At 40.0% G+C, this 15,018-nt stretch overlaps 1 protein-coding gene across 1 annotated transcript; it reads left to right on the forward strand.

Annotated features, from left to right (window-relative positions):
* Nucleotides 1–2,810: 2,810 nt before the first annotated feature.
* LOC124119815 (cubilin-like) lies at nt 2,811–15,018 on the forward strand. The gene is made up of 21 exons (XM_046482462.2): nt 2,811–2,894; nt 3,525–3,558; nt 4,033–4,281; nt 4,706–4,792; nt 5,071–5,490; nt 5,912–6,172; nt 6,530–6,622; nt 7,007–7,027; nt 7,452–7,697; nt 8,000–8,092; nt 8,334–8,432; nt 8,718–8,762; nt 9,070–9,321; nt 9,769–9,861; nt 10,202–10,465; nt 10,786–10,875; nt 12,147–12,395; nt 12,703–12,789; nt 13,190–13,417; nt 13,708–13,811; nt 14,960–15,018. Exons 1-20 carry the CDS (start codon nt 2,817–2,819, stop codon nt 13,809–13,811), a joined length of 3,093 nt encoding a protein of 1,030 aa, XP_046338418.2. The 5' UTR covers nt 2,811–2,816; the 3' UTR covers nt 14,960–15,018.

A 15,018-nucleotide genomic window follows, 5' to 3' on the forward strand; every position in this document is an offset into this window, starting at 1 on the left:
CCCACCCCATACCATAACGCTGCCGCCCCCGAACCGATCTTCTTCCTTGACACAATGATTAACGTAACGTTCACCTCGACGTCGGTACACTCGAATCCGTCCAGCGCTGTGGCTGAGGTGAAAACGAGACTCGTCAGTGAATAGAACTTGTCCCCACTGCATGGCCGCCCAGCGTAGACGCTGTCTGCACCACTGTAGACGTGCTTGACGGTGGTTTCCTGTCAAAATGGGACACCGGCGGGTCTTCTGGCGACAATACCTGCACATCTGAGGCGACGACGTACGGTTTGTGAAGATATGCTTCTTGCAGTCACTGTTGCCAGCTGGAATCGATTTCGTAGGTGTGTTGTTCGAATCCAGTTATCTTGTCGATTATTGGTTACGCGTGGCCTGCCACTCCGAGGATGGTCTCTGACTGCATTCGTCTGTTGCCAACGTTGCCATAAACACCAAATGGTATTTCTGTGGACGTTAAATTGTCTTGCAATATCACGTTGACTCGATCCTGCTTCAAGCATACCAATGGCTCGCAGGCGCTCAATTTCGGACAGGCGTGGCTTTTCGTAATGTTGAATATTTGCGTAATTTTGTTGTTTTTTCTGAGTGGTTGTTGTCAGTACGATGCTAAACAATGCATATGGAATCCCGTTAACGCACATGTTTTATACGCATTCTTTGGTAGTGAAATGCATGAGGCTTGCATAAAAGTCAACTTTTGCATGGAATGCATGCTTTTCTGTAGCAGTTGCGTTTTTGTGACTTGATTCCATATATGTACTACAATATTGAAAACCAAACTTCACTTGTTTGAAAAATACACTAAAATATTGGTGTCACAGGAACTTTTGTTGTTGAGTATATGGTGCAATCTTTTTCAGAACACACACAATTAAGTAAAACACACACTTACCACTGTGTCGGGCTCACACAATCATCGATCACAAAATGAGCATTACGGCTCGTTCGTGTCGTACAATGCCGACTCTTCTTCAGCTGAAAAGGGCGGTATTCAGACATATATTTCAGGGGGGGTCCTTTGGCAATGAGGTTGTGCCAACAGGCCCATTTCAATCAGTAAATAATCACGTTAATGGTGAACATAAGAACAGTTTGGGGTTGTCCTCTGAGTTCATGCAATTTGTAAACAGCACTGTGACCATGCACGACTATTTTGGCATCCATGGACAGTGAAGAGTGACGGAAGTAGTTCCCGTGTACCCATGTAGAAGTTGGAGGTGGAGAGATAGTCGTTGTGAAATTGTATTACTGTTACTGGGGAAGTATTTCTAATCAATTGGTACATCAGTACATCTTCAAAGTAACTGAAAGATTGTCGTATGATAAGCTATGTGAGGAAGTACGTCAGTTGAGGGTTTTTCGTCACTACTTTATAATTGTTTATTAAACCGTGCCCCCTGCAATGGAAGATGTCATTTTTATTTCCAGGATGACTTGATTGAGTCTAAGACGTTCAAATAACAAGCTGTGATTGAATTAAACATATTTCTTTGGAGGTTCACTTTGTACTTTAACAATTTATTTTGAAAAACTATGTTACATGTAACCTTATTTCGAAGTAGTCAAGACACTTAGTAATTAATCTTGAACTTGAGTAATATCATTTTATGTTTATCTCTCCCTCGGGACCCTGTTCGGAACGTTCTTAGATAGCTGGCCTATTTGTCCATGTGTAAGTAATTATTTTCAAAGTGCACATTTTAAAATACAGTACTTTATCTCCAAAATAGATATAACCTATTTGTCTGACCGTTCAGAGCATTTCTTATTTACAGTCTATATGCGGAGGCTCATGAGCTAACACTAAAACAACACTGCATAAATCCATCTTTGAACTATTTCACAAAGGTTCACTCATGTCAATCCAATTCAGTACAATACTGTGTTTTCAATCTTCTGCACAACAAGACAACCTGCCATTTCTGATAGTATTTTTTCTTAACCACAGACTGTTGTCGGCTTTTGTCTTCCCTTTCCTGGAAGTTGGTAAAGCCAGGGGTGTAGTCTTATAAGCATGATATTACGAGTTAAGAAGCAGATATGATACCTTCAGGCCTTTTTGAACAGACGATCCAAGGATTTAATGCATAGGTCAACTCCAGAATATACTAACAAAACTGCCTAACTACAAACAGTGTGTCATGTACCCCACTCTCTCCTGATCAAAATGCACTTCTATGTGAAATTTGAAAAAAAATGCACAACGATCTTCTTGATTATAAATCGCCTTTTGTTGGTTATGTGGGGAACATTGGTAACATAATGGCTGATACTGCACATTTCTAGCTCTGATGCACCACTTACACCCCATACATCGATTACAGAAACGCATTAGATGCTACATCAGAAAAGTAATGCAAAAAGCGGCACACCGAAATATATATTATATTTTTTCTTTGAATTAAACCATCTGTTGGTTTCATCAACTTGGATTTTTATTACAGATTTGATTACGTCAGTCTACGACGATGTGAAATACGTGTTTTTCATAACAAATGCCAATCTTACAATCGTGTGTTCTGCCTGTGAGTGATATAGCTGAGTAAACACGACGGGTAGTCATATTCCATACTTTAGGTCACCTGCCCATCAGTGTGAATATCTAAGCTTGAAGGTAACAGGTGAAGCGTCTACTAGGTGCAGATGTTCAAGCAAGTTTACTTTTATGATTAAGTGTTTCGTCATGTTCTATTGACAAACATTTTTGTATTACATAATTTTTTGTTGCATTTAACAGGTGTTAGTTCTGTGAATATGTATAAATGCAGCTACATTTCGCAGTATTCAACACATGCAACATGTACGTACCAGGCATGATTTGCTTTACTTTGGTAGTGAGCCTTCTTTTGGCTCAGACTGAAGGCAGGGCTTTCAATGTGAGTATATGTCCGCGAATTGTTCTACCACATGTATAAATGGGTATGATGCATATGATAAAACTGTTGGACCAATCAGAACAGCAGACTTTCAAAGAGTGGAACTATTTTAAGAATGTCTTGATATATGACTGACAGCTTGTATTTATTACGTTTGCTAGAGGTTTCTGAAAAGTTTTGAAACATGTTTTTGTATGTTAAATATCATGCCCCTTTCGGTTTTGAAGACATATGGGGAATGTTCATTTTAAATCATGTACTGGTATATATTAGAAATTGTGCTTTTCCCGCTTTTAGACACAAAACCATGCTATCGCCATCCTGGACAGTTTTCCGTTGCATTAAATGTGTCAAATAAACATCATATCTCGAGCAAATGTTGATAATGGAGCATATCATTTACTGATGAAAGGACTACTCTTGTTCATATCAAAAAGAGGTATAATTCAACTATTGAATTTGAATCGTGAGGTGCGCATATGTACATTGATAATTATGTTTGTTACACAGTATCAGTGTGGAGGTCAAGCCGTTTGTTCAGACAGGGTATGTCTGTATTATCCCAAGTGAAGTATTGCTGATAGAAATGATTATTTGATCAAAAATATAGTTGTTTGTATTTTGCAACAGAATGCTCAATCGCGTGAGAAGCGACAAACATCCGGTAAGTACTGGTATTTATTTCCATGATTTGTTAATGGAGGTATAAACGTAAAATCTAGAAGGCACACTTTGCAAAAATCACGAATGCGTAAATTACCTTTGCCTCCCTAATCGTAAAATCAGCAAAAAGAAGACCTCAAACTTAAACGCAAACAAATTGCTTGGTTAGTCAGCCAGGTACCAAAGAATCGTTTGCAAGCTAATTATAACAAATACGACGTCAAGAGGCAGGCTATAAAAAGAAAAGATATATTTCATTGTCGTGGAATTATGGATGAATTTGCGTAGTTGCTAAACAACAACTTTGCTTTTCAGTTGAAAAGGATTCTGTATGGACATTTTGGGCCCAAACTGATCCCATGAATAAGATATATGTCATTTCGAATTAGTGCTGTGCCTGCCTTTGAGATCCAAATGAACACAGCATGTATTGGTTGGTTGTCGATCAGTAAAGTTAAACACGTTCCTTCCACAGGTTGTGATGGAGGTCAAAGGTATGACAACTTCGGCCCAATTTCCACCAACATTGGCGGCGAGTACGGCAACAACGAGAACTGCTGCTGGGACATCGTGCCTGACGTTCAAGGGCCATGGACAATCACATTCCAGTTTGATATGTTTGACGTGGAAAGTAGCTCTGGTTGTATATATGATGCCCTCACATTCGACACGGACGATGGGCCTGTGAAGGAGTGCGGACAGAAGACGAATTTCTCAAGGACATGTGAGTGCTATGTTAAATAATGTCCATATGTGCAGATATGATAGAAGACATGATAGAAATGTTAAGCATGGAGAAGCAGTAACAGTATTTCCTCACACACTGTGTTAAGCATGAAAATGTAAATGATTAAACTGTGTAATATTTTTCATACCAATATGGTATGTTTGATAACTGACATCTTGATGCTTCCTCCCAAAAGGAACTGTTCAAGAATATGTTGCTTTGTGAATGTTCATGAATAGATGTTGAATTTGTCGCAAACAACGCCAAAACATGAATTCAATCTCCCAATCATTTTAGTTATAAAGGGAACAATTGAAATGACCTGATTCGTTGAATCGATTATTCCTCTCTCTTACATTATATGTTTTGTTAAACTTCACAACGTTGTCACTGTGCTTATTTCAGGTTTTATATATTTCAGTCACGGTCACAGGAAGTCAGTTCCAAGTGTGTTTTAGCAGCGACGGCTCCGTCACCAAAGAAGGCGTCAGTGGAACCTACGGAATAGGTACAGGTGGAAAGAATAGTCTGCTGTAGTAAACTAACTAGTAATTGATCCTCTGTCCTTTTAGATATTATGTAAATAAAGCTGGAGACCTCAGTGAGGTGAATCTATATAATTTCGACCATTGTACCCGATCGGTGTTCTTAAACTCGGTTTAGTCCAGTATACATGTTTTGTATTCATTGATAAATGTTGGCACGTCATTATGTTTCAATTGTTTATGTTAATTAAAACCATACTTTACTTGCATAGCGTAACACGTTGCACGCATTTTCTTGCAGTGAGCACACACACCACGTCCTACCCAGACTACACCACAAACTACCCTGAATATACCACATCCAATCCTTACTACGTCACATCCTACCCTGACTATGGCATATACTACCCTGACTACGTCACATCCTACCCTGAATACACTACATCCAATGCTTACTACGTCACATCCTACCCTGAATACACCACATCCAATCCTTACTACGTCACATCCTACCCTGACTATGGCATATACTACCCTGACTACGTCACATCCTACCCTGAATACACCACATCCAATCCTTACTACGTCACATCCTACTCTGAATACACCACATACTATCCTGAATACACCACATCCTACCCTGACTACGCCACATACTATCCTGAGTACACCACAGCCTACCCTGAGTATCCACAAGAACCAACCATGAGGAACACTTCCGGTAAGTAATGATAAAGCAAAACTAGCTTATCAAAGCCGTCACTACATAACTGACTCCCCTTGGTGATATCGGGTTAGAATAGTCCTCACATAGCGTGTGCTTGTCATACGAGGCTAGTCAAACGTTGGGGTGGTCAGGCCCGTTGATTGCGTTTCTTTTTATCCCGATCGTAATCACTGGTGTTTCGGGCCCTGATTTCATTATTTATATTGCTTGAATACATCCGTGAGTCATTTAACAACAGTCTTTACTACGATTTTATAATTGATAAAAAATGACATACGTGTAACTGAATACATTATAACGCTAATCACACCTTGATCACTCAGTGACGTGTATAACGTATCGAGGACGCTTATTTAATATTAACTGTTGATTAATTGGTCATGTTTGCACAACCTTAGTAATATTCGCACTACAGGATGTACCGGAGGTGAAGTCACTAGCTCTTATGGATATTTCACGACAAATGGGGAAGATCAATATGAAAACAACGAGCAGTGTTGCTGGCACTTCCAGTCTCCCCTGCCTGAGGGCATGGGGTGGCGGGTGGGCCTGGAGCTGGACCTAGTGGATGTGGAATTAAGCACCAACTGCGTGTATGACGCACTGACATTTACCTGGGATAATCAGACTGAGTCGTCGCTGTGTGGAAGGAATATCACTGACTTCAGGAACACATGTGAGGGAAACGTAATGTTCTTTTCTATGGTGTAGTGCACATGTATGAATAATCACGCAGTCTTGAAACTAGAATCAATGGGTTCATTTTAATTTATGAGAAATAATTTGTAATTACACCTTACATGAAAACAATTCTGCATTCTTGGATTCTGTGCTGGTCCCTCATCAGTGTTTCATTGAGACTACCTATCTATCTTTGTGTGAACACTCCGCTTTAGCACTGCTTGTATTATTAGAGCTTCTGGGTAATCTCTGAGATCTGCATTTCACTTTCAACATGTACGGTTATGTTAGCCTACAACAAAAGAAGTATTGACAACTCTGTATGGATGTAATGTCGTTGGTTTTGTTCCAGTCAATGTGACGGGTGCTGAATTCGAAATGTGTTTCCGCAGTGATAGCTCTGTCACCGGCCGTGGTGTAAGAGGCTTCTACTCTGTATACCCAGGTATGACTAACACACGCACACATAGGTTCTACTGTAAATACAATATATTGACAAGGCCTATCCATATATTCATGACATTTTTGCTAAAACCAGAATTAGTTGTATGATTCTGTCTATACCGTGAACATGTGATTATGAATCACTTTAAAATAGTGAGGATACCAAGTGTTCGCGAAAAGGTGCGCGTACCTGCCCCATCCTTCACAAACACATGTAATAAATGAAAGTCCTTAAAAAAGGTATCAGACAAGGTCGATTTCACTCACTCTATCTTCACGGACACACCACTTTTCTATATTATTGTAATTATTGTGAAATTTATATTTTGTGAATCACCCTGATACATAAAGAGTGGTTGACCGATTTTCATCCTCACACTTCCAGCGGAACCCTCTGGTTTGTTGGGTAAGTCATCACCAACAAATAGAACCTGAAATACATTCTGAATGAGATCTATTTCACAGAAGAGAAAAAATAAAGTGTTCTTGTTATTTAGCAGTAAAATGGAGTGTCTTTCATTATCGTTATTAATAAGAGATTATGGTAAAAGATTTGCCAGATGAGCAAGAACGTAAACATAAATGAACTTTGTTCTGGGTTAAACAATTTGCAGGAAACAATTCTGTTTCTAAGTCATATCGTTTGTTGGATCATAGATCATATGCTCATTATATCTTCTCTAAACAAGTTGTTCCTTACAATGTGGTATTGTCTAATTCAGTGTTTATAAAAAAATTAGTTGATTAATTTGAGAATGTCCTGGGTTGGAGTTCCAAAATGATAACAAGTATAATGAAATGTTAAATGACTACAGTTGCTTCTTGACCAGGCAATACTAGCTACTACGGCAACCATGGCAGCATCAGTATCAACGATGATAACAACTACAGCAACAACCAGGACGTCTGTTATCTTCTTAGACCAAGCTTCACCGGGTCGGGCATTATCACCTTCGTCTTCAACGTGTTTGACATCGAGGAGGCCACCGGCTGCGTGTTTGACTATATTGAGTTTGATGACGTTAACACAAAACTGAGGGAGTGTGGCACTGTAGATGCGGGGACCCAGAGAGAGTGTGAGTTGACGACTAATTTTGTTCTGAATACAGAGCTTTCTGAAAGGACCTAAGTGACTGCTTCTTGTATGACACACCACAGGGTTATAAGTTTTACAAAACAGGATGGAAATTAGTTGGCATGTTCATTAGATGCAGTCGTTGAATACTACAAAGCGTTTGATAGGGAGAGAGAGTATCCAGGTGGTGTTTGTATGCGACTGATTACTGGGATATGTCGTACTAATAGCTTCAAAGTCGCGCATACAACATGTTTGTGATGGTCCCAACTTATATATGATGTTGTGTTTTTGCACCTCCAGTTGAATTCCACGACGGTCGTTTCAATGTTTGCTTCCACTCCGATGGATCAGTGACAGGACGGGGTGTCCAGGCCACGTATTCCATGAATCCAGGTAAATACCTGACACACTCCACCAGAGGAGGGTGAATCATTGATGCAGACTTGTTATGATTATAGAGCTCGATTCGCATCATGGTGTCAAACAAACACAGAATGGATATAGCCAAGACAATAATGTAGTGTTGACAATAACGTATATCAAGGATTCGTATGTAGATAGTAGATACGTACACACCGAGATCATGCGTATGTTGTACTACATATATTAACATGCTGTTTGTCACGCTTTGCAGTTCGAGAGGTTGAATCTTTTGAGACAACACTATATCCAGTGGACGTTATCTTTAACGCAACGATGTCAACTAATTTCACAGAAGCGACAATGCTACCAGGTACTCTAAGTGCACTATGTAATTGTATGCAAGATACCAATTGAAGTATTTCCAACGTGTGTCATAGTTAGAACAATCCTGGCGAATTTACTTATGTCACTGTGAACTTGGCTTTCTTAAATCAATGTAGGTCTTACCCCTCGAAATAGCTGTTATGCCCAAGAAATGGAATCCAACAATACCCTGTGTATTGCTATATTACTAAATATTCATCAAACGTTACTATTCAATCGAATGTACTTGTCGCTTTTGTTCATATGTGATTAACCTGTGTGTGTTGGACAGTGAATACAACCGTGAACGCTACAAGTCTCCTCAACACCGAGGAAAGTGAGTACAATTTGTAGTTGTCTAATTAGGTATCCTTTAAAATAGTGAATAGTATATTGTGTACATGATCGTTTAGAACCTGGAACATTGTAGGGATTAGATATATTAATTCAGAACTGTATGCACGTGTAATATGTGGGAAATGTATACCCTACGTCCAATCCGATGTCGAAATTACGGACCATTCAGATGAGTATTTCCGTAATGTAATTTAAAGTAAGTTGTCAATGTACATACATAAAGTGTATGCATTGTAATTGATATTCTACACATATAACAATTCCCTTCTAACGTCCCATCACGACAGATACCTGCACCCAAGTCCTGACATCAGATGTTGGCACCCTGACAAGCCCCGGCAATGGCAGCTACGCCAACAACGTGCAGTGTGTCACTGTCATCACAGGCCCCAGTGTACCATACACCTTGGTCCTCAGCTTCACAACGTTTGACCTCGAGGACTCATCCACCTGTAGATACGACTACCTGGAGGTTGATATGGGCGATGGCTACAGCCAGAAGGGATGTGGATCAAGATGGGACAACAGCACAGTGGAGTGTCAGTCTCACACATTTGTTACATCTTAAATCTCACTTCTGGTTCCCCGGTGTAATTAGAAAAGCGTTAGTCCAGCATGCAAGTTACATATCAGTCGGATTAACAATTGTCAATCTCAAAAGTACGAAGAAAGTCAATACAAACGTGCTAACAATAGAATTTGTAAATCAGAATAGTAAACTTTCAGAAAGTTGTATCTGTTTCATCAACAATGCGAGTAAGTTACCTGCGACACACGAATAATAAAGTCAACGGTGCGAAAAATGGATTTGACGTGCGTAGATTTGACGCTTGATAGAACCCTATACATCTTTAACATGAGGAAGTAATATATATTAAGTGAAAAGAGCGGTGAACACATGAGAAGCAGTTTGAAAGGTGTTTCAAAATACCTCATTACATTGCAATCTCAGTTGTGCTCAATGCAGTAATACGTTGATTTTTCAGACATTTCAGAAGGAGGTAACGTCACAGTGACATTTTCTTCTGACTCCAGTCAGACAGGAGCAGGATACAGCGCCACATACACCATCCAACCAAGTAAGCAAAATAAATCCGTACAAGTTCTAAACGCTGCATTTTCGCGGGGCATCAAATATGGTTAATATCATTCTGTGACATTGACGCCAATACATCTTCAGGCTACACACATACACACCAGCAGAAGCGAAAATATCCACTGTTGTTTTAGTTGCCAAATAGAAAACAAAACAAACGATAACAAAATGGCTTCCTGATCCAAAGCTAATATATGATCAAGTATAGGATTTACAAAGGTGAGATATTTTTTTATATTGTTTTGAGATATTTTCAAAGACAATGTCGGAATCTACTGATCAGATATCGATGTGTGCACTGTTTCACGATTTCTGCCACTCAGGAGGTGTTCCGTCCTTGAATGATAGCGACTGTACATACATCAACACCAACGTCTCTATGGGCGTCCTCCAAAGTCTCCCCGGTACCGGCAGTAACTACCCCAACAACATGGACTGCTCATACGTGTTCACTCGTAATACCCCCTTCCATCTGGACATTAACTTCATCGCCCTCGACACAGAGTCTTCGAGCAACTGCCGCTACGACTACGTCCAGGTTGGGGATGATAAATACTGTGGAAGCGATTTGCCCAACGCAACGAGAGGTAAGTGGTGATAATAAATACTGTGGAAGTGATTTGCCAATCCAAACGAAAGGTAAGTCCCCATGGACAAGTGTAGTTGATATTAATATTTCACTCTTGACAAATCAATCAAGGTAAAGAGAAGCTGGCAGTGTGACTCAAATAGTATAAGATAATAATTGTAATGTCTTTTGTATATGTACCACCAACCTATTCCGATCTATCTAATTATATCCTTCACTCGGCTCCTCGCTTGTAGCTTGACATTCAAAGTAGTTGAAGTTCGGACTACTAATCTGCCCTTGTGTGACAGCTATGAAGAAATGTCATGTCTCTTCCAGTGTCAGTCGATGAAATAGCTACCATCCGCTTCAGGAGTGACGGCAGTGTTACTGGGAAGGGCTTTGTGGCTCTCTTCAGTCTCGTAGATGGTAAGTATCAATATATTCCTCTGTGTATCACGAACATACATATCTAGGCGGCCGGGGATGAGGACACTGAAACACTATACCGAACTTTAACATGGATACCTCACTCAGACATGGTGTACTGATTCCGAGCCGACCAGTCCTTGGTTCATCTCCTTTTGCTGAACGCCAAAAAGGTTGGCAATAAGTACCATCCTGCAAACGTTGTATCAAATGTAATACATACATATATCATTGTTTCATCTCAGCAAATAAGAATGTAGTTTTATTTACTCACAGATCAGGCACAACTGAAACAAAACAAAACCAATGTACTGTGTTACCGGTGTCACATTCGTTCCACCAAACATGATAACATTTCATGTATTGCCAGCATCGCAATAACCCCACCAATAAACCTTTAATAGACCTCCATTTATAATGTTTTGTTTATGTCAATAATAAGCGATAAATTCGAGGGTTTTATATTTATATTAGTGAATTGAATTGACCCGTAAAGATCCGGGGTAGAATAGGTCTTCAGCAACACATACTTGACGTAAAAGGCGACTATGCTTGTCGTAAAAGGTGACTAACGGGATCGGGTGGTCAGGCTCGCTGACTTGGTTGATGTATGTCATCGATCCACATTGCGTGGGACCCGTGAAGATTCCGGGGTAGAATAAGTCTTCAGCAACGCATGCTTGCCGTAAAAGGCGACTATGCTTGTCGTAAAAGGCGACTAACGGGATCGGGTGGTCAGGCTCGCTGACTTGGTTGATGCATGTCATCGATCCCAATTGCGTGGATCGATGCTCTTGATATTAATCACTGGATTGTCTGGTCCAGACTCGATTATTTACAGACCGCCGTCATATAGCTGGAATAGTGCTGAGTGCGGCGTTAAACAACAAACCAACCAACAACATTGCGTGGATCGATGTTCATGATATCAATCACTGGATTGTCTGGCCCAGACTCGATTATTTACAGACCACCGTCATATAGCTGGAATATTGCTGAGTGCGGCGTTACAAACAAACAAAACATTAGTCAATTAGTTAAACGGTCTTTGGCGTTTTCAGTGAAGCGCAGGAGCACGGATTTTGTGCTGACAAACCAAGGAACATAATCAGAGTGAAGCTGGAATCCGAACCCAAAATGTTTTGCATTAAATAGAAGGGTAGGGTTTGTGTATCTCTTTTAGTCGTTCTAGTCTCCTATGCAAACCTCTATTTTCATAACACATGTTTCATGTGATAGGCTGCTTATATCAACCTGTACTGAAATTCCAGACTGCAACTTCGACAGTGAAGATCTTGAGGGCACCTATACCCTGGCCACTAATTTCCTTGACACTTACGATAACAACCAGCACTGTGAGATCACTCTCCGGTCTCCTCCCACCCCTCACATCACCACTGTCAACTTCACCCGTTTTGACATCGAGGACGAGTCGGGTTGCGACTATGACAGTTTAACAATAACAAGTGATGACGCCACCGAGAAGTTGTGTGGAGCAAAGGAGTCCTTTATCCGACAATGTGAGATAGTCTTGATATACTTTTTAATTAGTCGAGAACGCAAAACTCCCATGGTTATAAACACCAACAAAAGCTTCGCTAAGGTGCTGTTTTGGTGACTACGGTAGCACCGATATTAATTTTTAATAACAGCTGTAAGATAGTCTTGGTATGCTTTATAATGAACCATTGTGAATCATGGTTATAAACACAAACAAAAACCTCACTAAGGTGCTGTATTTGTGTTATTTTAATTGTTCATTCAAAAGCTTTATATAATTATCTTTAACTTTGTCTTGTTTTACCTATACGTATTACTGTTTTGTAGACACTGGGCCAACAGTTGACATGACATTTACCAGTGACGGAAGTGTTCAGCGTGGCGGCTTTTCTTTTAATTATTTCACTGATCTTGGTACGTAAATGCATGTATGTTATCTGTTACACGTGTGCCATATCTCAGTTTTATGTGTCCATTATCTCAGTTTCACATGTCCATTATCTCAGTTTCACATGTCCATTATCTCAGTTTCATGTGTCCATTATCTCAGTTTCACGTGTCCGTTATCTCAGTTTCACATGTCCATTATCTCAGTTTCACATGTCCATTATCTCAGTTTCATGTGTCCATTATCTCAGTTTCGTGTGTCCATTATCTCAGTTTTACATTTGCATAATTTCACATTTGTTTTATTTTCTCAGTTTCTCAAGTTTAAATTAAAAGAATTTTTTTTCTCTTTCGGCCCATCATCAAGCCTAATTCTTACTCAGTTATAATTATCACTGAATCTCTTGATAAATCGCACCTGTTTCAGTCTACTGCAATGCAACTATTAACGCCACATCCGGAACCTTTGAGTCACAGCCTGGTGCTTACGAGAGCAACATGTACTGCACCTACACCATCAACACCCCCACTCCTGGTGACCTAGTCTTCACCTTCCCATTGTTTGACGTTGAGTCAGCCAGCAGCTGCCGATACGACGCTGTTGAGATGGCAGGAGACAAGCTGTGTGGAACAAACATCCAAGACAAGACGTACCGTGAGTAGCAGACATATATTACCCATGAAGACAAAAACATGAGTAGACTTTCCGTTATTTGCACACGTGGCATGTGTTTAACGATTGGGCTCAACATACTCTCCACACACTATTTCCCTCTGCAGTACCTGAAGAAGTTAGGGCAACTGCCACGTGTTCTGACGGAGGGTCTGTGATTCGCGCGTGTGTACTGTTCTCTTTTCTTACCAGTGCATGCTGTTTGCAATTCTTCTTTCTATAACACCGATTCCACCATTCGCCGTTTCTAATGGGTATATATCTTGTTCTAGGTACTGATGGTCATTTCCAGTTCGTCTTCACAAGTGATGGATCCGTAAATGGAGAAGGTTTCACGATTGACTTCAGTTTCTTCCCAGACGAAATTCAATATTAGGTAGGTGTATAACGGCATTTATTAGACAGCATTAGTACCGTTCTCACCCTCTATATTTTTATTAGCCAACTTGATTTGCTAAGCTACTCAGTCTAGAGGACCAATTAGAATGCGAGTTACAAACCAGTCTCAATGTAGGGTTGGTGATATCAACAACATGGCGGTCAGTCTCATTGATTAGGATAGGGTTTGAGAGAAATGCAACATTGTAACACTAACTGATACGTAAAAAGAAAGCCCTGAACAATCTTTTTGATTGGATGGAAAGGATGTCTTGATGTCCTTTAAAACTGGACGTTGCGGTGGTTCCTAGGCAATACGAGTTACCTCCCATACCGTTATTCCTTTTTCCTTACCTCGACGTTTGATTAGTCGGTAAAATCGAGGGCGTGTAAATCAAGATCGCGAGAACCACGGGAATTGATCCAGGGGTTGGTGGAAGGTTTACCGAAATGCGAGGCCTAGGTGATCGGGCTTCTCTTACACAAGAAAGTTGTGATCGGTCTACTTTTGAGATCAGGCAAAGCTAGAGATTTAGATAAGATGAAGTTATTTATTTTGTAGTTTAAATGCAAGTAAATATTGTTTAGCAATCAACATAAACTTCAGGTTAAAACTCATTTTATGTCCGTTGCGGGCGATTTTAGATGATTGAGAAAATACGGAAGTTACAGGTACCAAGTTAGCTTTGTATTTTGTCTTTGGTCAAATATTCTGATAGATTTCTAAAGTATCCTTCTACAACAACACGACCACACAGTATGATTACTGTCATACTATGCACTGATGTCCGCATTCATTGACGCGCACGTTACTGTTTAGTCACAAGTTAACCTCAATATCCCCACAACCCTATGCCAAAGAGCATAACGAATGTGTCACGCTGCACTAAACCCCAACACATAGATAGGTTCTTGGTTGAAGTAGGGTTTCCGTTAGCTTTCTTATTCTTTTGGCTCATAATAATGGAATTATATCCCGTCAATGGTCATGCTAGTAGTTACTTTAAGATTAATGTCCAATAGCATTGTAAGGCAAAGTTTGATTGTTCAAATGCATTTATAACCAGATTAATCATATGTGCTACATTTGCAAATTGAAGTCAAACCTATTTTCACTGCATCTAATACATGTTTTTTGGGTTACAGAGACATGGGTCCTTTACCAAGAGATGGAAGACATGCTCAATAAATCACTTTAATGACAA

The sequence above is a fragment of the Haliotis rufescens genome, unplaced genomic scaffold (genome assembly GCF_023055435.1).
Source record: "Haliotis rufescens isolate VD_foot unplaced genomic scaffold, xgHalRufe1.0.p SCAF_8, whole genome shotgun sequence".
NCBI lineage: Eukaryota > Metazoa > Mollusca > Gastropoda > Lepetellida > Haliotidae > Haliotis > Haliotis rufescens.

What these genes read in the sequence shown, in the direction of transcription:
- LOC124119815 (XM_046482462.2), top strand. Translation starts at nt 2,817, where the DNA reads ATGTACGTACCAGGCATGATTTGCTTTACTTTGGTAGTGAGCCTTCTT. An exon ending in CACTGACTTCAGGAACACAT is followed by an intron (nt 6,173 to 6,529) that starts GTGAGGGAAACG and finishes GTTTTGTTCCAG; the next exon opens with TCAATGTGACGGGTGCTGAA. An exon ending in GGAACCCTCTGGTTTGTTGG is followed by an intron (nt 7,028 to 7,451) that starts GTAAGTCATCAC and finishes CTTCTTGACCAG; the next exon opens with GCAATACTAGCTACTACGGC.